We start from the raw sequence: 27,984 nt of genomic DNA, 5'->3' as shown, positions 1-27,984 counted from the left end.
TTACTCATAGAAAATTCATTTGTCTCATGAACACATTTTCAACTGACCTTTGTTAATAACAAAAAATCCCACCACTAATTATCTAGTACAAGTAAATAATAAATTAATTAATTCTCATACTTAATGAAGCTACCCGATTATTAGTTTAACAACTTAATTGGGGCATTAATATTTTGTGGAAGTGTAAATTACTGGATAAAATAAAATCTGAATCAATATTTCATGTCGGCTTAAATGATCTACACAATATGATGTACAGGCTGTTTCATTTTACAAAAATGATTTGACATGACTACTAATGACAAAGTCCGAGTATAGTATTTTCGGTATATGAATTTACAAGGCACTATGCATATTACGTCTGAAATTTTTGTTTTTCTTTTTCGATAATGAAATAACGTGTATATTGTAAATAATAGTTATTTTGGTTAATATAAAATATTTTCTCTAAAACGTTGCCTGTACTATGAAAGTTAAGGATTTAAAACACCCTGTACGACTGAGGCAATATTAAATTCTAATGAACCGATAATTATCTACTGACTGACTATTAATTTTGTTCAAACAAATATATCCCCGCTACTACATATAAGGGACATGTTTACTGATCTTATCTAAGAACAATACTGTAGTCGTCGTGCCATCATGTATAAAAGTGTGGATTCGTTTCGACCCCACTTTGATGCCCTGGCAAGGGTAGGGTACTTTAAAATCGGTTTTGAAGTATTTAAACCTATATCTTATATGAAATACAGGCTTCATAATTGTTATAGATTTTTAGTATGGCTTCTAATCATCACGTATAATTTCCAACATGTAATACGTGTGGTGCAAGTGAGTATGGATCTCAATAATTTAAGTTCCAAAATAGGTCACAACGTGCCATATATACAGGAACCAATACTCTTTGCAGGCTCGACATAGCACCGACCAGATGGTGGACACGTTGTTTATACTGCTGACCACATTAAACACGCTCGGCAAACAGATCGCGTTCAATGCGCGCGCTCGCCGCATTCAACGTGTGATTACCATCATCGATGGTCAGTTAACGTTCGTTTTGTTTGAAGGAATACAAACAAAGGAAAAAATAGGGCGTTACGCAAAATAAATTCTACTGCTTTTACTTTTTATGTACGAGAACCAGAAAAAGCATATATTTGATGTTATGTGGTCACTGAACCCTGGACGCCAAGGGTAAAGTTATACCTATTCCTACAAATACTAGGTTGGTAAAGTCACATCAAGACATCAACATTCCTATATTTCTGAGTCCAAATAAACGGAAGAGAATAGGTTTAGATTCAGGTTTTACACATATTGTTGACAGCAACTTTCAATGTGGGCATGAGTTTCATGTTAACTAAGAGGATACCATGGGTTATCTGATACAGGGCCCTGGGGGTTACTACCATCTCTTAAAACAATATTATTTTAATCATACTTTTACTTTTTTACAGGAAATTTAACTATTTAAGCAAAATATGCCAATTTCTGGTTGGTTTTTTTACAATGGATAAGGGAAAAATTAATAAGGGTTTAAGCTTGTCCAACTGTGTATGACGGAATATTTTAATGTTTTAAGGAGGAAATAAAACTTTTCTGAACTATGATGGTTTTTAAAAGATGGTGGTAGGCCCTCTGAGAGGTGTATAATAGCAATACATATTACATTGCAAGTAACAATTGTACAATGATGTAAATATAATTCAATGTATGCTTTCACAGGCGAACTTTTCGCAGCCCGGAATGCGTTTCATGAAGGCGTATTAAAAACGAATGGAGCGGCGATGTCTAGACTACTGGCACTATATCATGGTGCAATTTTTATTTGTAGTTTATTGTGGACAATATTTCCCTTAGTAAATAGGGCATTAGGCTACGCAGTCGAATTTACGGCTTATATTCCATTCGAGACGACAGAATTGCCAGCGTAAGTTTTTATTACAATTTCTTGTTATTCGTTTTTCGTATATTTATAAAGAGCCAGCTGTGAGAACAGTACGTATGTAGCTTAAGTGGTAGGCTGGCAGCCAGAACAATGATAAGCCCATTAACATTTAAGCACATCATATAAAGACTAAGTACTTCATAGATAGTCTGAGATGTCACCTTAATCTCTGGATGTAATTGATGACATTATACTAGGAGTTATAACTATTTAGCCTACGAGTGATTTATTATTAGTTCCGAAGCAATTAATTATTCATTTAAAACACTAAAATCTTGTCACTTGAACTACACCTGTTTTCTTTGCAGCTTTGGATTGGCCGTCGCATACATGTCTGCTCTAATAGTAGTACAAGCTTACGGCAATGTCTCAATGGATTGTACTATCGTAGCGTTTTACGCTCAGGCCAAGACACAGCTAAAAATGCTCAGATTCGATTTAGAACATTTTATTGACTCCGATAATGACATTAATCTACATGAACGTAAATTCATTGCAAATAGATGTAACATGTACAGAGATTTGGATCAAAACTACCGCGGTCTTTTAAAGGAAAGACTAGTGAGTTGCGTGAAACATTATGAACAAATTGCTTGGTACGTAAATCAAAGAGAAATTATAGTAACCTATGTATATTGAATGTTATAAAAGTAACGAATCATAAAATGGCACCTAACTTTTAGTGCAAAATTTGCAATAATATCAGTATTCCGTAAGGAAAACTTTCTTTGATTTATTCTTTCAGGTTTGTTAAAGAAGTAGAGTCTATATTCGGCGAAGCAATGTTAGTTCAATTTATTGTCATGGCCTGGGTGATTTGTATGACTGTGTACAAAATTATTGGTGTAAGTACAATCATATACCTACCATATTACTTCTGTAAAACCTATCGTATATATAATCAAGTAGTAAATATATATAATGGAGGTGTTATTTTTTTAGCTACACATACTTTCTGCGGAGTTTGTATCTATGGCTGTGTATCTTGGTTGCATGCTCGCGCAACTATTCATTTATTGCTACTATGGTACACAATTAAAAGTAGAGGTAAGTAACTAATAATAACTCACATAGAGTCGGTACTACTCAGATTCCGTTTCCAAACTTATTAAGCAACCAAAGAAAAATAACTGCTTTGTAGTCTTTTATTGATTTCAAAATGGCTACTAAGTACTACTATTATAAAGTAAAAGATGTACTACACACAGAGACCTGTATTTGTTTTGATACAGGTCTGTGACTACACACTTGGTAGGCATAGGTATATTTTGTTACTTTAATTTTATATACCTACCTACAGCAGACCTAATTTTAATACGACTTTTACGAAAAGGGATTATCCTACCTACTTACTAATTTACATTAAAAAGTTTTGGCTAAAAGAATAAACATATTCGCAAGGTTATATTTGGGTGCGGGTTATATTGTGAAGCGGGTGTGTTGAAGTTAATAGAATATTTTATGACTTCCAGAGTGATTTTGTACCACAATCCGTGTACGGCGCTGACTGGCTGTGCGTATCCCCACAATTTCGCTCCAACCTGCTGATAATCATGGCGAGATGTCATCGTCCTATTGAGCCACGGACGGCCTATATCGTGCCCATGTCTTTGGAAACATATATCGCGGTTAGACATTACTAAAAATATTTTATTGTTTAATGTTTTGCAGTTAAAACAGTTGAAAGAACACCTTAATCGTCGTACATGCACATTGATCAATATAAATTCAAAATACCTGAATCTACCCTTCATTTTAAAAACCCTATTAGTGTACAATACATTTACCGAATCGAATCTTCGAATCGCTAGTGCACGTACTTCCGATTTTTCTAAGTTACGAGTATATGCGTTTGAGGAATTAATTATCAAGCACGTGCTTTATAAAGGAAAACAGCGAGGAAACCTATATGCCTAAGTCGCTGCGAATTCTCCAAAGTACCTACCTATATTAGGCACTTACCTATCAATACGTACTTGTCCATTTGAGCAGCAGTGGGGTACTAAAGTTTTTTAACAGTTCACTAGCTGTCGTTGGTAGTTAACTAGTTAATCAATGGCAAAATATCAATCAATGTACAAAAATTAACCTAACAACAATATATTTTAGACATTGATAAGCAAATAGAACATTACATTTTGTTGCTTTTTATTTTTAGTTCACAGTAGTTTAACGAAATATAATTTACAATTCTTATAAATACTAGCGTCTGATAAACAGGCATGTCCATCCCAAAATAAATTTTCGCACAACAATTATTTAGCCAGCAAAATACGGCACTGGTATATTTACATTGTTTTTTTTAGTATTTGATTCATCATTCGTAACAATAAACGTGATAAACTCTTCTTCGAATATACAGATTTAAACCCATTACCAAGATTTTAGGAAAAACGCAAATAGCGTGCACTCATGAAATGGGAAGTAAAATATTGTAGGTATCTACAGAAGATATGAAATCTGTCGAAACCCTAACTCTAAAACTCAAACAATACATCTCTCTCGCAATTCATTCAGTGTTAATAAATATTTTGTAATCTCAAAATTATTGGTAAATAGAAGAAATAATAAGCCTAAATAAAAAGTCTTCGCTTTCAATTTCACATTACTTAACGTCGTGAGTAGGTATCTCGCGCCTATCTGGTATTTTTTATACAATCTCCGTCTGAAACATTTATTTTTCAGCTTGGATATAATAAGAATGACACATGTTTTTACACGCTTTTTAAACAAAAGTACCTACGTAACACAAATTCAGTGATGGTCAGTTTCTAGACATTTCTTTATTATGTTGTTTGAATTCAGGCAAAGAAATATTTAGTTTTATTTTCTAATCGCCCCAATAGTAGTACCAAAGAAGCAGGAGGTACAGTAAAATGATGATTTTGTTGTTATTGTTTCAGGTGTTGCGGTCGTCCTACACATTATTTACATTTTTAGAACGAAAATAATCTCTTAGTAACGCAAATATATTCATTATGTTTCTAGGCATTTCCACGACATGAAAATATTGTTCGAAAAATAACAAACTACAGATTATAATTGGAAATGATAAAATTGTATTACATACACTCGGAGAAATTATGAGAACTATTAAACTGCGGTAGTGTTGCCGGATAGCTATTAAGGATTAACGCCATGCCGCACTGCAACATTTACTAAAATATGTATTTTCTATAGTTCACAAATGAATTTTTAATTTGAATTTGAATAAAATATATTGTAAATGTTACATGTAAGCAAATAATACCTTTGTAAGCATAATAACAGTTCACATGCACAATGCACATTTAATTGATTATTATGAATATTAATAATTTAAGTATTATTAAGTTAAATCAATTAAACTAATAAAAATCTCCAAATAATGTTTCGCATCATCTATTGTTGGAATGTCTGGAGTAATAAACACTTGGCTGGTCTAAAAATACATTTCTATCATTTATTCGCTGCAGTGTTCTCGTAAGCTTGTAATTATTTAAAGCACCGCATTTTTGTGTATCGCTTAAACTCTCATTCTGTACGTTCGGCGGCGGTTGAGTCACGAACTCCGGCAGACAATCCACCAGGAGCCCGCCTCTTCAGTGCTCCGTACGTCGTAAGTGCCGAAAGTCGTGTAAAAAGTTGTATCCGGCCGCGAATAGCGCGTGTGGAATTTCGTTTATAAATACGCGCGTGCAGGGCGGGCGGCTCGCAGGGCGGGCGGCGGCACGAGCGGCGAGAGCGCGGCGGCGGCATGCGCGCGCGCCGATGATATTCACGGGCGGGGGGGCGCGCCGCCGCACCTCGCCCGCGCCGCCGCGCGCGCGCCCGCCCGTATACCAACGCCTTCTAGCCGACGATGTGAGTTCTTAACCTAACTACGTTCATCATTTACAAACAAATTTGGATCACCTTTGTTTGTAACGAGTTTAGTGGTTAAAATGTTTACTTTCGAGCATAGGAGCTTTATTATCAACGATGGCCGAGGATTTAACGAGTTTTTTGTTAAGTTTTCGCGATGCTGGAGTATATAAAAACGCTCATTGTTTGCATACAGTTTCTGCTAGCCGTTTGATTTATAATATTCTTATGGCTCGTTAGCGTGAAGTAGTGAATGTTTGATTATCTTATTGTTAATTTACTCATGCATTCATACAAGTTCTTCAAAAAAGGTTATTTAGTGTATAACTAACGCAAAAGATACCTAAGACTCAATTGGGGAAATAGTTTTGTTACATGTGGGTACCTACTTAAAAATTTAAAGTTAAAATATTTACTTATTTGAGGTTTACATAATAAAGTTATTTAAGTTTTGTCGTCTTTATTTAAATATATCAATTTTTCCTAAATTTTGTTTATTCGCATTCATTTATAGACAAATATAATATAATACCTGGTAGAGACCGGCTTCTTTAAAGCAACAACAATGTAAATGTAAAGTGCAACAACTAGGTATGTGCGTATTCAAATATAGAGATACAAAGATAAGCTTTGAGCATCAGTGGTACAGAAGAAAGTTAGTCTTCAAGTACTCTACAGTTATCCATCTGGTTTCAATCACACAGGTCATTGATTTGAAATACCTACTTCGCTTCTAATATAATTAACTTAATAATATACCGACACTGTAATAACTGAGTCGTGGTTGCCAGTAATATTAATAATAAAATACAAATAATAGGTACTAACAATAAGAAATATCTACATATATCTACTTAAATGCACGTGGTACCCACCTACGAGAAATACAGGTTAGTTATATATCAATAGGTCTACACTACTCATTCCTTAGAGAAAATGTTTCTTAAGAGTTTATGGTTTCCTCATTATGTGATTATATTTTTTTCTGAAAATCAAAATAGCTAAAGCGTGTACCCCTACTTAAGGAGGTATTCTTGATCGTATGTGGCCAGGGCCACAGTTAAATGTTTCGAGATACAAGAATTGGTAAGACTCTAAGGTAGGTAATTTATACTTTAAAGTAAACCAAAATATATATAATTCATTGGAAATATGTGATGGGCTTACGTTAATTAAGAATCTTGATTCAAATGAAAGAAATCTTACGAATTTTGTAAAGATAAGAAACATATTTCGATTCAGATGGTATATTTGGCCTGAACCTCACTTCAGTACCTCAGATGTCAGTGTAATTTTCAAATGGAAGCCCAAAGAAACAAAGGATGACAACAGAACACGCTCCCACATACTCGTTTTTGGCGGAACGCAGCAAAGCTAGACAATCCAATACTTGAATACTGTTTGTTTTCCCTATATAGATTCATTGCGATCCAATCCTGTGAACCTTTCCATTTATCTCCGCTCTAGCCACGGCGATCTGTTTACAGGAGGTATGACACGTGCGCTGTAAATTATGCTAAACGTTTAAACATGTGTATGTATTCGCTGCGTGATACCTGCATGACGTACAATACGAACAGCGGTTCCATCAAACGTTTAACGTGTGCGCGGTTAGTTCCCTCTATTTATATCCATGCATTTACTACGCCACTCAACCTTGATTCACTATGCCCGATTCACTGTTCACCACTCTCACGATCAGTCGATTTGTTTCTTGGTAATGCTTGCATAGAACATAATGATAATTGCTATGAAGTTTAAATTTCTTCACCTTCATTCAAGATGTATGTAAGATGGAACAAAAAGCATTTCCTTCACAGTGAAAACATCCATGAATGTACAATGTACATGTGGTACCTACATGCTACCCACAACAAATTATATGTTTTAGGAAAAAATGAGAAACAGAAGGAAGATATTGGTACCTATTTTAACAAAATTTTGGTATACACAATATATCAAAATATGATCCTTTTTGCGTGTCAGGTTGTCGTCGTCGTCTTTAGCCCATTACTATCCCAGTTCTGGGCACGGGTATTCTCTCAAGGGTGAGAAGGATTTTAACTCATAGTACACGGTGCTCGCTTAGTGCGAATTGGTAGAGTACACACACCTTTGGGGACATCAAAAAATGTTTAAAAAATTCAGTTGCTCTTTAGAACTTCCCTCGTGATGTGATATAAATAAATTTCTAATGAGTTCATAAATTGAAAATTCTCGGTGTGTCTGGGATTCAAACTTCGGACCACTCTATCCAGAGATCTAGTTTGTAACCACTAGGGTTTTGTTACATTGTGACACACGTGTTCCTTCGCAAATGGGAAGGCCTAACTAAAACACTAAAAATATCTGTATTTTCCTTCTAGGTGTACACAAATATCGATCAATATGTCATTTGGTAGTTTCGAACCACCCTGATGTTATCTAAAACTGTTGGAACAGCAGCGAATTTAGTTACATAAAACTTAATAAAGACCGTTTTTCTCTATGTATCGGTTTCGTAACGTGAGATATTTACGTGGGCGGGGTGTTAACCCGCCGCACAACCCCCGAAATGCTGGAGGACCACATCCTACTTTGGTCAGCGAGTCCCTCGGGCTTAGCCAGTAGATAGCTAGGCTGTACTACCGACCTTTCCTCCATCTGGTTGCCCCGTTGGCTCGGGCATCTTGAGAGAATGGAGGAAGATCGGGCGGTAAAGCGCGCATACCTGGGACGGCCGAGTGGTAGACGCCCAGTCGGCCGTCCCAGATATCGCTGGAAAGATGAAGTAATGAAGGACCTGCGTGAGCTCCGGGTAGATAACTGGCTGGATATGGCGCAGGACAGGCCAAAATGGTGTCTCTTAGTATCGGAGGCTGAGACTCACTTTGGGTCGTAAGTAAGTAATACTTAATAAAAGTCTATAATCTAAATATACTGGCAAATGTAGGCTCCGAAGCAGGAAAACGCTTATGATTTGTTGCTACTCGCTAGCTGTTAACTATTAACTATCAAAGGAATTATCGCGTTGGATGTTGTAACTTGACATATCCTTTACGATAAGCCAATGCCACAAAGAGCAAGGCATTTAAAATTGGTGTTGCACAAAAGGTTCTTCCCTAATAATGAAACACTTTCGTGCTGTCATAGATCTGATAAATATTATTTACTTAAGTATAATGATTTTTCTGAAGAATGGTATATTATACCACTCTGAACAAAAGTAGCTTTTCCATTTATAGAAGTTAATTTTACGAATTTATACTTCTTATGAAATGAATTTGTATCATGAAACGGCATATCATAACATAGAGATTGGTAATGTTTTCAAGTGCGAATAACATACTTTTTCTTATTGGGTGGTTATCCATGCTCTATACGGAGACTCTTTTTTTATATTTGAACCTGACGATAAAGCAGACGTGCTACCTGATGGAAAGTAGTTAACGTTGACTATGGACATTTGCAACACCAGAGGAGTCGCCAAAGCATCGCCTTTAAAGGAGAGCTCTTTTTGCACCTTTTTTGAAGAGCCCCATGTACTATGTGCGCTCCGGGAATACCTCGGGAGGAAGTTCATTCCACGTCTTGCACGTCCGTGGCAAGAATGTCCGTGGAAACCGACTGCTCGAAGGCCACCCAATGTCTCGAGTGATTTAAGGGTATATAGTGATAGACCCATGTAACCATGGAATATACTCGTAAATTAATAACAATTGCATGTAGTTAATGATACCTACTTGCTCAAGACTTTCGTTTTATTTTATCACTGTCGATCTTAATAAATATCGTTAATTGTTGTGTGAAATAATACAGTATTTATACACATGTCAAGTTTTTAGTGCCTATTTAGTTGCCAATCGGTAGTACTAGTGGTAGTAGTAGTAGTAATGCATATTGATTCACGGAAGGCGAGTGTGAATGACTTAAAATATGAGTGAGTCACAGATGGTTGTCGCGACGATCTCGTCTGATATGACAAACAAAATCTCAACTTTGGCCATTGGACACGCATTAAAGCTGCAATCGGATGCATGCCAGTGCCAGGGAATTTACAAAAAAGACCTTGAGGTTGCGACGCTTTCTGTGCAAATACCGTTGTATCTAGTAGTGTCCCTTCCGCTGTAAGAGTTACATTATTATAGATAATTAACTAGTAAACAATCATGGGGCATTCGCCCGACTGAGTTGGCGATGTACCGAGAAACCGCGATCACGGTCGAAAGATGTCGTCTCTGTTTCGGGTATGTTTACCTATGTCTTATCTTTTGCAGCTACGAATATTCTTGGCTCAGCTCATTTTGCGAACTTCACGTTTCTGTCGTATTATGACATTTCTAAAGTCAATGTTCATTCAATACTTGTTTTAGTACAATTAGGTAAACATTGACATTCATAAATGTCTCCAAGACGAAGACAAAAATTAGACAAAGTAAACGAAGCATGGCAATTAGTTCATGCTGCTTACTTGTGTTTTGCACGGTAAGTTAAATTAACATGATATAATCAAGTCAAGATTTAATACCAGGATAAATGAACATGAATAAATGGCTTAGTTATACTGAAATACAAAAATATATACGTCACAAATAAAATGAACAAATAAATGGAATTCTTCATCAAAGTGTTTTGAACATCTACCCAGCATTTATGAGACTAATGACTTACATTTCAATAAAAATATCATAGAAAAAAACAACTTATAATAATTTGTATATTTTCCAGTGGTTGCCGGTAGGGCGCGGCCTAGGGCGGTGCGTCGAGGGCGACGAGGTGCGTCGCTCCCGCGGCAAGCGCATCACACAGCGCCGCGGTGCCATCAAACACCACAAGTGAGCATATGAACCTTGTTATAACAAACATACAATTGAATCCTGAAAATATCAGTCACACATAAAGTTTATCATCTTAAGGTATTTTTAATATTTTGATATTAACTCGTGCCAAATACATAGGTACTTACATATCGATCTCGCACTTTTCGTTTTTCTTATGAAATGCAGTTTACGTACTAATATACTTTTTCTTGGCATAAATGTAGCACTATAATAATATAATTATCAGTGTATTACGTTTTTACATATTTTTTAAATACCTATAAGGCATACCTACATGATACAAGCTGACTACATAAATCGGAAAATATTGGTTCACATGAAAATAATAACATCTTTGTAACCCTTTAAAGCGCAAATTGAATAAAAAGACGATTTACGAGTAGTTAAATTTTATTGAGAAAACACCGATACTTTAATGAATGATGTAAGATAGGAATAAGTACAGATAATAGCATATTGTAGCGTATTTGAACACAATTTACTGCTAAAACAATGTAATGTTTCTATATGAATGAACTTCATAACAAACAGAAATGTACGACAACAAAGCAGTTTGTTCACCATAACATTAACTTTAATACTCGTACGTATACCATAACTATAACTAAAATAGCTATTTGGCAGTCTGACTGACATTCTGCATAGTATGCGTGCGGGTATAGTTTTAGCAATTAAATAGTATGTTTGTCTTAGTTGGGTTTATAACCCTATTTGGATTTCTATTTCTATGTCATCCAGATCACAACGAAATAGAGCAAAATGTTCCTTATAGAAGGCTGTTATAGCGTTATGTTATTTCTGTAAAGGAATCATGTAAATATTCCATTGTACTTGCATATACCTCGTTTTTTCATTTTATTGACGACAAATTCTTCTATCTTTGTGCCGATCCAGAACTGATCAGTCAGGCTAGATTGTAATGTAGTCGAACACCGCCATCGAAATAATACGAGTAGAGTCAGTGGCGTAGCATAACGGGTCGCTGATTGTTTTCGTCGTTATAAATAATATAAAATATGTAATTCCTTTATTTCTGTTTCTTTATCACAGTAAGTAAATTTTCAATAATTGCTGTTAACTTGCGCTTTGATCACATCGAATATGATGGCAATTGCATAAATAATAATTGCATAAATAGGAATGCAAAAGTTAGACGGCACTCAATTCCGATACGCTACGTATCAAAATACAGCTGATATGGTTTATATTTAATTCTTTGATGGTCGCTTAATACCAGATGTGAAATGTACTGGGTTTAGGCTTACTTTAATTGCAAAATAACTGTTCAAACATACAGTCAGTACAAAAAAAATGTCTACAAAACAACTTGTTACACTGGAATGCACATTGTATCTACGCAAGCGAGATCATGAAGATAGTGTGCGCACATAATAATCTTTTACGAGCATACTTGGGTCACTAACTCTGAAGCGCAATGGTAGTATAATAAATCAGCTGTCTTATGAGAATGTCGTTACATAATACGTAATGTATTATCCCGCCATTATATTCACTTAAGCCGCATACAAGGGCAAGCTTTCAGCATGTTTATATTTTAAATTTTTTTCATATTCAATATTTTTCTTCGTTCGATCTCTTATTTTTTTGATTAAACGAGATTTTTTGTTACTTTGTTACCTGGTCTCGAAGGATTTCGTAGTTGGCACGCAGCTTTAAAACAGAGTTAGGTACCTTTAAAAATACGTAATATATCTAAAATATAATATCGCCCAGAAGTCGGTCGGCTAAACAATCGGCAGTATCTACCTACGCGCTGGTGATATTAAGAGTACAATGCTAATTCAGAATCGGCCGACAGTGTGCCGATAGAAAAATTCCAAGGCGAAAAAACAATGTAGCCCATCTAACCCTTTATCTGGTGATACCCAAACGTTGTAATGTGCGCACTTCAATACTTTCTCAAACTGATTAAAGATCCGACTTAACTATCGCCGTTTAAAAAGTCTCAAAAGTTTGGGGCTCTTTTTGTTCGAATTACATAATGTATTAACATACATTAGTAAAGATACTTCGCCGCCTTGAAATTGAATGAAGCCACAAACGGCTTATTAGTAAGTTCTTTTTTTGAATTCTTGACAAATAAAAATATTTTTAGAGAAAATTTACGAATAAATAACTAATACTACGTAATTTACATAATAAATAAATAATTATTTCAAATATTTTAGGGACCTTTTAGCACAGAGACGTGGCAAAACTGTTTTTACGCAATTTCAATTCTCAAAACTGGGTACATTTTCTTGTTAGGAGTGAGTAATCTTTACTAATCTATGTGTATTACTATAAATTAAGTACAAGTCATAATATTAAATCACACAAACCCGCATTTGTTTTGTTTAGATATAGGTGATAATACATGATAGAATAATACGAGATGTCATGCCAATGATTATGAAAGGCGAATAATAAATAAGTGACGTCATCAATCGTCGTCATAATTATTTTTCTTGAATAAATGAGGAGATTCAATGTAAAATAAATGAAATAATTTGAGTTTTGACGACGTTTCTCTACTTCCTGTTTGTAATGTAGGTTAGTTTAACTTATTTCAGCGATTTCGCATACAATGAAACATATTGTTATTATTGGAATGTAAACACATAGGTCTATTATTGCTGAAACACGCCACGTTGAATAACATGAAACATTTTATGGTTAAGTTTTTATACAATTACGATTATATTACTTTTATTTTTGTTACCCCTATAAAGTCCTTTTGGAATGTATTAATTCATACTCGTAGGTAGGTAGGTACTTAGTACTTACATAAAAATGGATTGAATATTATTTCGCAGTAACAAAGTCACCAGTTAGTAAGATATTCAATAGTGACACAAATAGAGCGACATGAAAAATAATCATAAGTGGGTAATGATACACTAACGAGAATAGAATTAGACGGGCTAATTATTTACAAAGACTTGTGATGGCGACAAACGGAACGATAAAAGGGGGCAACGGATGTAAATGACAAGTGAAATTTATGAGTTTATGACTTAACTTTTTGAAAATTATAAAATAATACTGTACCAGTTGGTCCCCACGCCCGCCCTGAATGTCGAGCAAGCGATGCTTGATTAGTCTTCGATCCCGCATCCTCGTGTCTTAGATTCTTGGCTCCCTGACATTAAACTCTCATCGCCTTTGGATCCACCCACATATCAGTAACGACACGTACCATACGACATATTCAAAATAACATTGTTGTCCTAAAATAACGTTAGCACTATAAATTACCCATTAAAGTCGGTGAAAGCGGAAATCAACGCTTTTGTTGTAGAAAGAGAAAAATGACAAAGTTTCCATGAAAGTAAACAACAACATTTGCTAGTGTGGCGTGTAGTCTAGACCGTATATCAATCTGGATCTGATGTCTCCCGTTACAAATTTGAAGGATCTTAGGGTAACAATTTGGTACGTTCGAAGGTATATATATTCTGCATTTTAAAATTAAAATACTTAAGCTACGTCATGTAATTTTAATCGCAGAGATCTACTTACTTATTAACAACGTAAATATCTAACAAGCGAATAAATATGAAGTACGTATTAGGAAAAAACTAGACATTGCCATTATATTAAAAAAATTTTTTGGCACTTCATTTTAAATACGTACTAGGTAGGTACAATTCAATATTCTAACAGTCTCATAGCCACGCCCTTAATATATTATATATAACTAAACCGCTATTAATTTTCAAGTAGAAATAATTCTGTAAGTAGTCTGGGATTTTGGAAGACTAGGTAGTTAGGTACTGTCCCTGTAGTTCCGGGACTAGAATAGGGCTACGGTATCCCCTGCCTGTCGTAAGAGGCGACTAAAAGGGGGCTTCCGCCGGCGGCAAGAGTGGGAGCTCGAACCGTCCGGAGAGCAACCCCGGGAAGAACGGCGGCATATGTGGTCACATGCCGTCGTAAACACCAGGTGTGTGGAAGGAGCGTAAAATGCTCCCCCCAGGGCAGAGCCCGACCGGGGCATCGCGCTCGGAGAACTCCGGTTGTGTTCCATTGGAGATCCCGGAGTTCTCCACCAATCGCTGAGGACGGCCACCGTTTTAGTGCGGTAAAAAACCCACATAACCCTGCGTCGCTCCCACGTCGTCGGGTACCTTTTGAAGGTTTCACCCTCGAAAAAAAAAAGCTAGTTAGGTACGCTACTTAAAGTCAATGCTTAGGCACGTATCGCTGCATCAAAGCTTAAATCTTAATATCAATGTGTAGTATAAATAATTACATGAATATAGAGTCGTCAACAAAGAAAATGCACGATTCTCTTTTATTTTAGGTGTAATTCAAAAATATCTTAACTTTCACAGTTTTAAGGATATATTCTATAGACAAAATTTACCTAATATATGTGTACATGTGAATTAAGAAAAGTATAAAGCGCTGAAAAAATAGAGTTGGTATAAAGAGTTATGCCATTAGTGTCAGTAAATAACATATTATCGCTTTACATTTTTGTCTCAATCAGAACTAAACTATTATGTAAGCTATCTTTACAAATTTATGTAAAAATTGTTTCAGAGACACATTAGTTAGTCTACGCGGTTTGGTCTACGAAAACATTTCCGCGCTTGTTTCTGATTTCATTTCGTTTCATTTAATTTTACACGTCTCTCACATTAGTTAGAGAGTTAAAGACTTCTATACAATAACAGCAACAGAGACTGATAATTTAAGTTCTCGGAAATATACGAAAGTATTGAAACAGCTACAAACGGCTACCAGATTCCTAACTGCGCCCGTCGTTTCTTAATTTAGTAATATAGATGAGTTACGATGTACACACCGCACGGGATTGTGTGCAGTATTTGTGTACACATACATAAAAGTCAATAAATCTATTACTTAATTAAATGTTGCTAACACACGTCGGGGCACGTGTTTGTAGAGCAACAATGTTTACAAAGATACGTGGGTGGACGCTTAAAACTTAATTAATTTAGATCAAGGAATTTTCCTCGTTATTTTTATTGAAATGATTGAGTTGAGGAAAATAAATCTTAATTTGTCTAAATACCTATTTATGAGAATTTTGAATATTTTGCAAAATTGGGAACGGATTATATTGCTTAAATGACATATATTTGTATATCAATTGCGTAAATTATTTTTTCGTACGCGTAGCATTAGGTAGATTAATGGCTACATCGTAGAGCTTGAAAATAATGAATCCTTAGCAGAGTTAGCAGACTGATAAGTTTACCACTACACAACGCAGGTGTTATAATCCACCAAAACTCAAGAATTCAGCGTCATGCACGCTTGTAAGAGGTAGAACAGCGGTGCTACCGCCCAAATCGAATCGTACTTACCTGACTATCTTACTGTCTATCGTGACTATCTTACCATTATTTAATTAAGTATAATGACAAAAAAAAATATCTTTCGTTACAGAATCCATGAAGTGAATGGCCACCGGTTTGTGGCGAAGTTCTTCCGGCAGCCGACGTTCTGCGCGTTCTGCAAGGAGTTCCTGTGGGGCTTCGGCAAGCAGGGGTACCGCTGCGTGGCCTGCCAGACCGCGGTCCATAAGCGCTGCCACAACAAGCTGCTCGGCAAGTGTCCGGGCTCCAGTGCGCAATCTGATGCTACTGTGGTGATTATATATTATGTTTATTTATTTTGTTTTAAGTAATAAGTTAACGATCAAGCAGACTACCTTAGCTATATGGCTATTATCAACATTTAAGACAGTTGTAATGAGGCAGAAATAAATATCAAGATAGTAGATTAGCTCATAAATGAATTCAGAATTATTTCATCATCACGAATATCATATAGTTCCGTGATAGTAAAGCAGTAAAGGTAATTTTATCATATACTTACACAATGAAGGAAAACATTAGGAGCCGACGTGCCTAAGTGTTCAACAAAGATTCTTAAAAGCGTGCGAAGTTACTTACGAAGTTACGAAGTTAATTATTAATCATTTACTTTAAATTAACGATAGCTATATTGTTTCAGTACCTGAGAGAGCGTTTCAAAGTAGATGTGCCACATCGATTCCGTCCACATCAGTTTATGTCCCCTACCTTCTGCGATCACTGTGGCGCGCTACTTTATGGATTCTTCAAACAAGGACTCAAATGTGAAGGTATATATCATCAACTTGGACTCGGATCTCTCAGAATGAAAAAGTCTTGACCACGAGGTCCAAGTCCGGCTTGGTAAACACTAAACACGTTTAAAAATAAAGGCTTTATTATCTATCGTTATGAAGTGAATTAAATTCAAACCAAATTATCTCAATATCAAGAGGTTTAAAAATATTCCACTATACTCATGGCTTTACGTTGAAATCAGTTTGTTGATACCAAATTATTGTATTGTATCAAGCAAGGCATAAAAAAGCATAAACTGCCTTAATTCAACATCCTAAAAATTGTTTGTGTTGGAACCTACTTATTTATTAACTTTATTAGTTTAGTAAATACAAGTGAAGCTAATAAAAAACGATTAATTGAGATTTTAGTCTGAATCTGAATGTTAGGGTTTACGTAATGAAATGTATTTATTGTTGTTTTATATCAATTATATTGTATGTAAATTATATTAACTATAATATACTTAATGTTGTTACGATCTTGTCGCTATAACTTGTAATAAACTCAATCAGCACGTTTTGTATGCATGCGTAATTCGGCATATATTTTTGTCTTAAATATTTTGTTCAAGAGGTTTTTCTGAGCTTATAGACCTTTATATTGTTTCTACGTAGATACTTCTGCTTTTTGATTAAAATATAAAACACAATTATGTAAAGAAACTATTTAGTTGTAATTAATAATTAGATCCTATCAAATTGTATTTTACTTAATAATAAAAAGTACGGTTAGTTGCATACCTTCATAATAAATAACAAGTATATGTATCTATGCAGAAATGATACAAAGGATTATTGTACGAGCTCATCATCATCTTGTAAAATATAATAATTAAATACAAAATAAATGATTTGAATACTAATAAATGAATGTGAGACATACAAGTCAATGAAAACTAATAAAATCATATCATTGAATGTTGTTGGTTTACAAGAGGCCGATGTACGAGCTACAACAGTATGGGAATAAGACAGAAGGACAGCTAATTAACTTGTTATGCAATAAGTAGATAGACTTTTTTAAGAATAAGCATATTTGTAGAGAAGAAGCGCACATAAGCAGTGCTGTCTAACAGTTCTAACACAACAATATTTCCACAATAATGGAATTTGGTTGTTATAACGTCGTAGGTATATGAAACTAAATCTTGTACCTACAGGCTTAATTAATTAAAACAATTTTATAGTTACTTTTCTCTTATTTTACTTTTCGTATTTCGTTTCATGTCTCGACTTCTATATTTTTTGTTTGATTGATCTAGCAAAAATCAACCTGGACGACAGAATATGAAGCTATTATCAAGAGTATCTTACTGCCTTAGCTTCAAATATTGGCCTCGTGTAATCCCAACTGCATGAGAGTGATGAATTAAATATTATATTTCATGATATTATAATAAAATTGCTTTACATATTGTTTGTTTTGTTGTTATTAATGACATTTGCACATGTGCACTAATCACTAATCATCATTAGGATTCGTAATCGTAGGTCCTTCAACTTTGTTTTAGTAAACTGTAGGTACTTGAGATAACACTGCTGCTATGCTGCATTCAGGTTTTTATATAAGTACTAATATTAACATGAATAAAGGTAATGATTATAATTATTAACTTACACACATTGCATAATGATACTACTTTACCAAAAACAATATGAGTACAGGAAGAATTGTCACATTAATATCACGTGAAACCCCTTTATTTGAAACACTATTACAGTACCAATTAAATTATTTAAGGAATTCATAAATTTAAGGGCAACATTGTACTTTTCCTTAGAGTAGGTATTGAAATCAAAACAAAAGTCGGTTATAATGATATAATTAGAAAAAAGGGCTGGCGCTTACCTCGGGAAAAAAATTGAGCTTAGCTATTCAACGAGTTACTGTCGCCAGCCTTTTGGGGACTCTTCCAAAGACAACAATTTGGATGAAGCTTATTATAATTATAATATTTAATATATTATTTATATATTACATATTAATATTTTTTTCATATGTATTTTAAAACCATTTTTACATAATATATTATTTTTATACATTTTTATTAGGCAAATACTGTAAATAATTAAATATGTATTGAAATATAAAAATAAATAAAAGGTATCTACGTATAAGTAACAAAAAACATTAGAAAATATATGCATGTTTATATTTTTATCCCTTTGTTAGTTTAGAAAACCCAAATATTAGGTATACTTGGGTACAACCGAAGCTTTTTCAGGTTTCTTATTTGTAAAGTCCAAACCAGCTTCTAAAACTTGAATAAATACATGACATATAAAATTGAGAACATTAATATTTAGAAATAAATATAAATTTAATCCGCGTTCCAATTTTTAGTAAAGTATGTTAAATATTATTAAGAATATTTTGTCATTACATAAAATTTATAAATACTACTCTACTGTTGACTTGAGTTTGAAAAGTAATAAATTTCTACAAATATATACTTAAGGAAAAAATAAGTCTCAAAGTAATAATAATTTTATTCTAATTACCAGAGTAAATGTTGTGTTGATTTATAAACTACTACGACGTAGCTTTCTTTTCTACGTAGCAAATATCAATACGGGAAAGTAAAACTATTGAAAATATTTTCACGCACCGTATTAAGTTTGAAAAATGCACTCACAGACTCATAATAATAAACAGTGCGCAGTATACATTTAGAGCTGAAGTTGTTGTGGATCGTTATAAACTGTTTCGATCCACTTTCAGAACTTCCTTCAAAACTATTTAAAAAGACACTCGAGTCTATTATTGTCGTCTAAGCGTGATCAATCAATCACCTGGGGCGCGAGGCGGGCGGCGCTGGGCGGCGGTGGGCGGGACGCACCTGATGCGCGAGCGCTCCGCCGGCCGCCGCCAGTCTGCCTCGCGCCCTCCGCTACACGACAGTCAGGGCGCGCGCTCGCGCTAATTCGCGTCACGATGCCGCTGTATTCAGAACACTTATCGAACATGTATTACAGTGGATCTCCGTCTTATAGTAGTGCACCTTACAGTTATGGAAGTTCAGTGTCCCCATATGGATCATCTTATAGTGCTTCGTATCTCAACCCTGGTGGAAGTTACATTAATCATTCATCCCTTGGGGGATACTCTCGAACACCATTAACTTCGCGATGGATTGGCAGCGGAAGAACTTATTCTCCAATGCTTGGGACGATTACTGAAAGAGGGTCCTCAAGTCCGGTAAGAATAAACAGCCCTCGACGAACTCCGATCTCGAACAGATCTTATGTCACATCCAACTATACTCCGAAACCGATCAATATAAATACTGCCGACATCGATGTTTCAAGAGATAAGTATCGCAATAAAATAAACAGTACATCTTCAATTGCTAAGACGGCGCCTTCTCAAAAGGCGAGTCCCACTAATCATAGAGAAAGTAGTCCATTTATGCCTCGCGTAGAAGAAAAACCGGCTACCGGAGTCGATTCATCTCCTGGGCCTCAGCGAACTACGATTAAACGTGGCAGAACCGTTGTTAGGCTGCATACGGTAAAAAGAAAAGAAAGAGATTCTCCTAGAAAACCGGCTGTAGAGCAACAAAACAATCAAAATATTGTCGAAAAAGAAGTTGCTAATGTAAATGAGCCTCAAAATAAAGAAAAACTTGAATCAGCCGAACTAAAATGGAGGGAAAAGTTAGCTAACGATTTAGTTTATAAGGAAAAAAGGGAAAGAAAAACTCTTGGTGAAAAACTTGTAGAGAAATTTAAATTTAAAGATATCGATGTACCTGAAAGTGAGGTAAACAGTAAAGATTTACTCGACAATCCAGAATTGTTACAATTACCTATTTCTGAATCAACCACTCCTAGTCATTCTTCAAGCAAATCTCCAGATAGGCGTTGTTCCATGGAACTTTTAGCAGAACAAGCAAGTCTATTAGATTCTTTAATAAGAAATGAAAATCTAAGCATAGCACCTTTAGATATAAGTAAAGTTGGTACTGAAATTGATAACAATGAAGAATCAGGTTCAACTGCAGAATGCTCTAAAAGGAGGAAAAATATTGAACCAGGAACCCCCTTAACAACCACGAAATCCGATCACTCTTTACATGAACGTCTGAATTCTTTAAAAGATATAAAGACCTTTACAAAAAGACGAAGTATTAAAAAATCTTCATCTGGTGGTAGTATTTGTAGGTTAGACTCAATAACGGAATTCCCAAAAGAACATAGTTCCAATGATTTGCCCGGTACGGACGAGAGTAAAAATTCTATCAAAGATGACAAAAAAGTATTAAAACCGAAACCAAAAATGAAAGCAAAAATAACATCGAGTGTTGAAGTATCACCCCCTTCAAGCCCACTTAAATTTAAAATAGAGAATGTTACTGTAGAAGAAAAGCCTAATGTACCAAAAAAAGGAATAATATTTACAAGCGTAGTTGACAATAATACATCGAAACATAATGACACATCCCCAGGTGCTGTAAGTAATAATCACCGAAAAAGTATTAAGTCTAAAAGAAAATCTAAAACGGTTACCAATGTTAATGAAGAACCTTTGTCACCTGAACCAGAAGATGGAAATTTTTGGAGCAAAATTGGTAAAAGGGAAACTGTTTATTTAATGAAAAGAAAGAAAATATTAGAAGAAGCTAAACGAAAAAATTCTCGCGGGCTATTATGGTTCGTGGAAGAGGACACTACTAATACAAGTACAGAACAAGGTGCAGTAGCTACAGAGGAAACTAGTAATGCTCAACTAGAGAAAAAAGAAAACCTCGAATATAATGACAACAAATCAGAACACATGCTAACGAGTAATCAACTTACGTGCAATTTAGTAAACGATTCTATAAATACAGCTAACAAAGGGGAGAGTATGGTATTAGCTAGTTCTGAATCAGCTCTATTGGTTCAACCAATTGAAAATGTCTTTACAAAAGAACAACAAAATGACAATGAAAAAACGTCACTTATTTATGAAAAAAACAATTATATGAGTCAAGAGGCCAGTACAGTTACAGAAAGTCAACAAGAAGACAAAGTAGAGTTACAAAAACATATTGAAAGTAAAGTAAATGAAGAAAAAAATATAAAGGAAAATGATTCAGCACAACTGAAACCTGATTCAGAAATAAAATTATCAGAAGATTCAACACAAAAGAAAGCAAAATCTGATGATGTAGGAAAAGAATTGTCAGTTACAAACAGTTCTCATGATGAGACGTCTATTGTTGAATGTAACCAAATCTCTGAAAAAGTACAAGATAACATCTTACATAAAAACTTAGAAAAAAGTTATTCACAACATGAGTGTTTAGCTAATAACAACAAACAAATCGATATAATAGAACTTCAAAAAAAATCCAACGCAAAAGAATCAAAGGCACCTGCTGAAGAAAATATTAATAATATTGAAATTCATGAAAAACCCAATGCAGAATCAACAGTACTTATTGAAGAGAAGGTAAAACCAAAAGATTTAAAAACCAAAGTGACTTTTTCAGAAGTAATAAATTCATTCTCAGAAGCAAATGATGCGGATACAAAAGAAATAATAAAGAAAGATCTTTTAGAATCATGTGTAAATGATTCAACTAAAGATAATAAAACTTTAAGCATAACATTAGAAGACAAGGATCAGCGAATGCATGAAATGTCAAAAGAAAATAATATATGTGGAAAAGGCAATTTTTCGCTTGAGAACGATCTAAAGAAATCACCTAAGCAAGAAATAATAAATTGTTTGAACTCAGAAACTCAAACAACTCCAACTGGCATTTTATACACAAACGTAAAGGAAACTCCAAATAATGCAAAAATAACTGAATTGACAGAAAATGTGAACGCTTCATTAGCGCTACAAAAAGATATTAGTGATGTTAAGACAGTCCATCGTAATGACGACGATGCCAAATGTGACAAAAACGTACACACTAGTGAACCAGAAGTCCAGACGAAATCAGACATCAATACAACAAAAGACTTTAGTAAAAATATTAAAGTGAATGGTGACCCTAATAAGTCAAATATTCCTCTACAAGTATCAGAAACAAAAACAGTTGATAAAGTTGAACCTAAAACGCAAACAAATAAAACAAAAAATGCGCCTTTACCTACATTCCAAAATACTGAAAAACCAAGTTCATCAAAACAGCATAAGTTACCACAAAAAATAAAGAAGAAATCGAATAAAATTAATGAAATTGTAAATAAAAATCAAGAAAAAGACAAGACAGAGAAGCGTATAGACAGCGATATAATGGTAAAATCACCATCCCTAGACGCATCTAAAACTGTAGATCTTGCTAACATTCCAAGTTGTAGTTGTGAAAAACCTTCGTTACCCAAAGCCCCAATTATAGAAGAGAATAAGGCTGAACACGTGATTAAGAAGGATGAGGTTCAAACTATGAATAAAGAACCTAATACGGGTGGGTTAATTGATATACCGGTGACTCCTAAGAAACCTGTCAAACAACAGTTGGCTCCCAAAGTCTTAATTGCAACGCCACGTCCCCTTCAAAAGAAAAACAAACAAATTATTCACTCATCGAGCTCGTCAGACACATCTTCAGAGGAAGAATCTTCCGATGAAGAAGAAACTGAGGAGAAAGAATCAAGTGAAAGTTCCACTGAATTTTATGAATGTGAAAATAACACCGACGGTCGAACTTCCACTGGCTCAAATGATTCCGGTTTCGATTCTTCGGCTCCGAATTCTCCCGCAGGATTTGTTTACGTCAAAAAAGGTAATTCGACTACTACAAATTCACCAAATAAATAGCACTACACACACAGGGAACACGACAAAACACAAATTATTAATATACCCAAAAAGCTTATTTATGTACTAACTTGTATAAAGTTTTGGCAAAACATCCTTAATGTGCACGCAGGCTTTTGCACGGCTTTGAGCAAATTAACGTGAGTAGGTTCGCATTTTAAGAAAATCCTTTCCTTTAGCCGTGCAATACGTCGTTATTTGTTTTAGACTGCGATGTTAACTGTCATCGAAAATGTGAAAAATTGACAGCAAATTTATGCGGCGTGAACCAACGTCTTCTGGTTGAAGCCTTGGCACGTCGAAGTGCTTCAAGGAGAGGTGGGTATTTTAACCTTATTATATATATTACCTATACAGGGTGAATCTCCATAAAGTGCACATATTGAAACAGGTAAAATTAAACCGTATTTTGTCGACAAAAAAAATATAAAAAAAATAAAAAAAATTTTTTTTTGGGTTTTACGACCTTTTGAATTTTTTTTTGGGAATTGTGCACCTGAAGTAAATAAATCGCTATAACTTTTAAACTAAGAGGGTTATCAGGTTCAAACAAAAATAACAATGATTGCCAATGATAGGCCGTACTGATCCATGAAAAAAAAACAAAAAAAAAAATCATCTTCCCAGGAAAAAAATGTCAGATTAGTGCAAAAAAGAACTTGTTTTAGGTAAAATTTTCAGTAATCATCAATTTCCTCAAAATAATCTAGGCATTTTATTTTTTTATTATTGTTTAATGCAATTCTACGTCGTATTAGCTTTCAAACACTAAAAAAACCACGCCTCTAACTCAAGTATAAAGTTTGCTAGGAACGTTTCAAAAAATATACTCATGACGCGACGCACGTGCGCCCTAATAAAACTGGTATAGTCCGACCCATAATTAGATGTCCAAAATATAAACAAAGAAAACTATCAAAAATATGTTTCAATGGTAAATTCATGGTAGTTTCTTATTTTTGACGATATTAAAGTGATAAAACAGTAATAAAATAAATCTTTAATAATTAAAAAAAAAACACTAGTTTGTATTAAAAATGTTATTTATTACCAACACCCTTAAAAACTGCCTTTGTTTAAGCGCTTGTAGGAAACTTTATACTTAAGTTAGAGGCATGCTTTTTTTAGTGTTTGAAAGCTAATACGACGTAGAATTACATTAAATAATAAAAATAAAATAAAATGCCTAGATTATTTTGAGGAAATTCACGATTACTGAAATTTAACCTGAAAAAATTGCTTTTTTCACACTAATCTGACTATTTTTTTCTGGGAAGATAAACTTTTTTGATTCTTTTTTTTCATGGATCAGTACGGCCTATAATTGGAATTCATTGTAATTTTTGTTTGAACATGATAACTCTTTTAGTTCAAAAGTTATAGCGATTTATTTACTTTAGGTGCACAATTCCAAAAAAAAAATTTCAAAAGGTCGTAAAACCCAAAAAAAAATTTTTTTATAATTTTTTTTATTTTTTTTGTCGACAAAATGCGGTTTAATTTTACCTGTTTCAATATGTGCACTTTATGGAGATTCACCCTGTATATTATTACATATGTATATAGTATAGTATATATAAATATGGGAGCATTACGTAGGTATAAATTACATATAATACCTATTTAAAAATAGGACAAGGGAAACGGGATAATATTGTTAAATGTTGTTGTGTCATAGAGCCACTGAATATAGTATAAAATTTTAGTCTTTGCTAACCGAAAAATACACTTTATTTGACAGTTTGATTAATATGAAATAAATTACAAGCTACGAACATATTGGAATTACTACGTGAATTTGTTTGTGTCGTAGAGTAGTTGTCGCGTGGGTGCCTGATGTGATCGGCACTGTTGTCTATCTGGATACAGGCCAATCATTCGCTCACCACTCACCTGTACGCGATTGATCGCATAAATTGAAGTCGATGCTTTTAAGAAATCGTGCCATCACTCCTAATTTTATAGTATTCTATTTTGACTCTAATTACCTATTTACATGAACCCGTGACGACACGACTTTTTTATTAACAGCTTTTTTATAAAACCTTAACTTTCTAGAGAAATTCGAATAAATATTAGAGAAATAGTGACTCTTGAAATCTTCAAGTTTAAAATACAAGGAAATGTCTATTTATTGATAGACATAAGACAGACACAATAATTAATCGCCTTATGACACATCGAATCCATCATCATCTTCGGCAACTCATCACGTATGAGGAATCGATGCCAGCCCGTGTCTCCGCTCCCGTGACTAAACCAATCGAAAGTTACTATGATCGTCAATTTATTTGGCCGGACTTCAAACGTCACGTATTTTTATCCATCCAGACTTTGGCATTGCTTCGTTGGGCGTTTTGTTTTACGGTGATTTAACGGATTTTATGCCTGTCTAATTTATAACCAACGTAAGCATGTTCTTGAAGTTGGACATGTCATAGAAGCGATTTACTCTCAAAATATACTACAAGCTGACTCGAAACTTCGAAATATTCTTATTACTAAATTTTATTGATATGACATGCAAAACAGAACTTTTTAGCGCAGCAAGAAATTATTATTGTTAAAAATCTATGGATGTATGTATTTTTTTGCATATAATTTAATTTGACGTCACAAAAAATAAGTAGAGACTGCTTCGAGTGTAATAAAATATCGAAGTTTATTAAATCTACCATTTTTCTACAGCCCACAGAAGGGCAAGATCGTAATAAGTGTGTTCTACAGGTGGAGATTGTCCCAGCACGTCGGCAGGAAGCTCTCCGAATGCAGCAGACACTGATGACTTTTTGGAGCAGGGGTTGGGTGAGAAACGAATCTTTGTATCTATCCTAGAAATATCCAGAATTAGCGTATAGGTACACCGCGTACTGTGTATGCATTGTTGTGTCTATTTTCTTAGAATGTTCTATATCAGTCTCTCCTCATTTTGTTTGCTTATTGTGCTGCCACTAACTATACACACACATCTATCAAATTAGTCAGAATAAAGGTTTCGTCTATTCAAAAACGAAAAGGTAAGTTTCTATTTTAATACAATTTATTTCTGCTCTCACACACAAGCTACTTCAAAAAATCTATTTTGAGTTGTTGTTGTAGATGGAGGTAATAAAATATATCGTGCTTCCTGACACAATTGGCAAAAAGCAAATTATATTTCAAAAGCTTCTATAAATAACGATGTAGAAACCGCGGCAGGACTTTCTCTGGAAATGCTAAAGTGGTAACACGGCACACTTCGAGTTCCGCGTTCCTCGTGAATATTCCATTTATACGTTCAGCACTCCATTACATACATTTGTGTATTATATTATTTACGTAACACTTGAACTTATCCAAAAGCTATAGTTAATGTAAATCGGCAATAACATATTAGATATTCCTAGATATTCATCATATATTATTATGTAATCATTTTTAAACACGACTATTATTGTTTATCAATTAAAGAAATTTATTGAGATTAAGGTGATTTAATTCATTGATACAATTTTTTAAACGAGCGTGTTCTCGAAATAGGCACGTAATACCTACTATACATACGTACTTACTATACATAATATTAATGAGTTTTATATTACATATATATTATATCTACTTTATCGTTAAAGTTATTGGTGCAACTACAGGGCTTTCAAATGTAATTTCGTTTCGTAAACACCATGACAGTCTCAACTACCTATTACAGTAACTGTAATAAAAAGAGAAACAAAAATATATTTTATGTAACATACGTTTATAATGTTCTTCCCTGTATTCACTTCAAGTAAATAAACACGTTCGCTTCAGCCGTTTCTGAGTAATAAACGATGCATTCAAAGAGTTCTTTTTACATATTGTATTGTGTGTAATGTTTATGTGCGGAGTGCAGGTCGAACGAGAAATCTGCGCCAGATGTCCGTCAGTCATAACAATCAAATGACGCGTCATTTTTCTTAAAAACATTCGAACAAAATAAATGAGTGGGAACTACACGGAAACAAATAAGTTTATTTTTCGCCAGAAACTTGGACGACGACGTAGAAGTTTCAGAGAAATATGCACCCCAAATCCTATTTCTTAGACTTAAATATACCTATAGGTAACGTTTTAAGATAATAGTCTGATTCATAATTAGGTGTCCAAAATGTAAACAAAGGTGTTGACCTATCAAGAAAATACGTTTCAAATGGCAGTTTCTTATTTCAAAATAATAATCTAAATAAATTAAGATCAGACTATAGGTAGGTGCCCCGTTTATAGTAAATTAATTTTGACAATAAACTCATGCAAAATGAACTGACAAAAAAGAAGCTGCCAAAAATTAAAGTACTGTGTGTTAGTTATGACATTAACATAATTTTGAAAATTGAAGAAACTGTCTTGCTTGGTGCTCACTGAACTTTATAATGATTTTATCTTATATATAAAATTCCCGTGTCACAATATTAGTTACCGTACTCCTCTGAAACGGCTTTACCGATTTTCACCAAATTTTATATGC

General features: G+C 34.3%; 2 protein-coding genes across 6 annotated transcripts in view; both read left to right on the top strand.

Annotated features, from left to right (window-relative positions):
• Positions 1-645: 645 nt before the first annotated feature.
• On the top strand, positions 646-5,043 carry LOC140750704 (odorant receptor 46a). The gene is made up of 8 exons (XM_073084398.1): positions 646-834; positions 914-1,043; positions 1,729-1,933; positions 2,260-2,547; positions 2,697-2,796; positions 2,894-2,998; positions 3,424-3,579; positions 4,855-5,043. The coding sequence occupies exons 1-8, from the start codon at positions 646-648 to the stop codon at positions 4,900-4,902; spliced, it is 1,221 nt and encodes a 406-aa protein (XP_072940499.1). The 3' UTR covers positions 4,903-5,043.
• A 509-nt stretch (positions 5,044-5,552) lies between these two features.
• Positions 5,553-27,984, top strand: part of Pkcdelta (Protein kinase C delta) — a 34,686-nt gene continuing 12,254 nt past the window's right edge. Inside the window, exons 1-6 of one of the 5 annotated variants that reach the window (XM_073084998.1) lie at positions 5,553-5,794; positions 10,502-10,608; positions 16,036-16,237; positions 16,606-16,735; positions 23,709-23,819; positions 26,229-26,306. In XM_073084998.1, coding sequence (XP_072941099.1) covers positions 5,702-5,794; positions 10,502-10,608; positions 16,036-16,237; positions 16,606-16,735; positions 23,709-23,819; positions 26,229-26,306 — 721 coding nt within the window. In that variant the 5' untranslated portion in view covers positions 5,553-5,701. Of the gene's footprint in view, positions 5,795-9,987; positions 10,021-10,204; positions 10,259-10,501; positions 10,609-16,035; positions 16,238-16,605; positions 16,736-19,548; positions 23,467-23,708; positions 23,820-26,228; positions 26,307-27,984 lie in introns of those variants that run through there. The other 4 variants (XM_073084997.1, XM_073084996.1, XM_073084994.1 and 1 more) reach the window with 4 other exon arrangements.

The sequence above is a fragment of the Epargyreus clarus genome, unplaced genomic scaffold, assembly GCF_041222505.1.
Source record: "Epargyreus clarus isolate Ecla_fem2 unplaced genomic scaffold, WU_Ecla_fem_2.2 ptg000021l, whole genome shotgun sequence".
Taxonomy (NCBI): Eukaryota; Metazoa; Arthropoda; class Insecta; order Lepidoptera; family Hesperiidae; genus Epargyreus; species Epargyreus clarus.
Note: the sequence above shows the minus strand (reverse complement) of the source record. Positions and strands in the feature narration are given on the sequence as shown.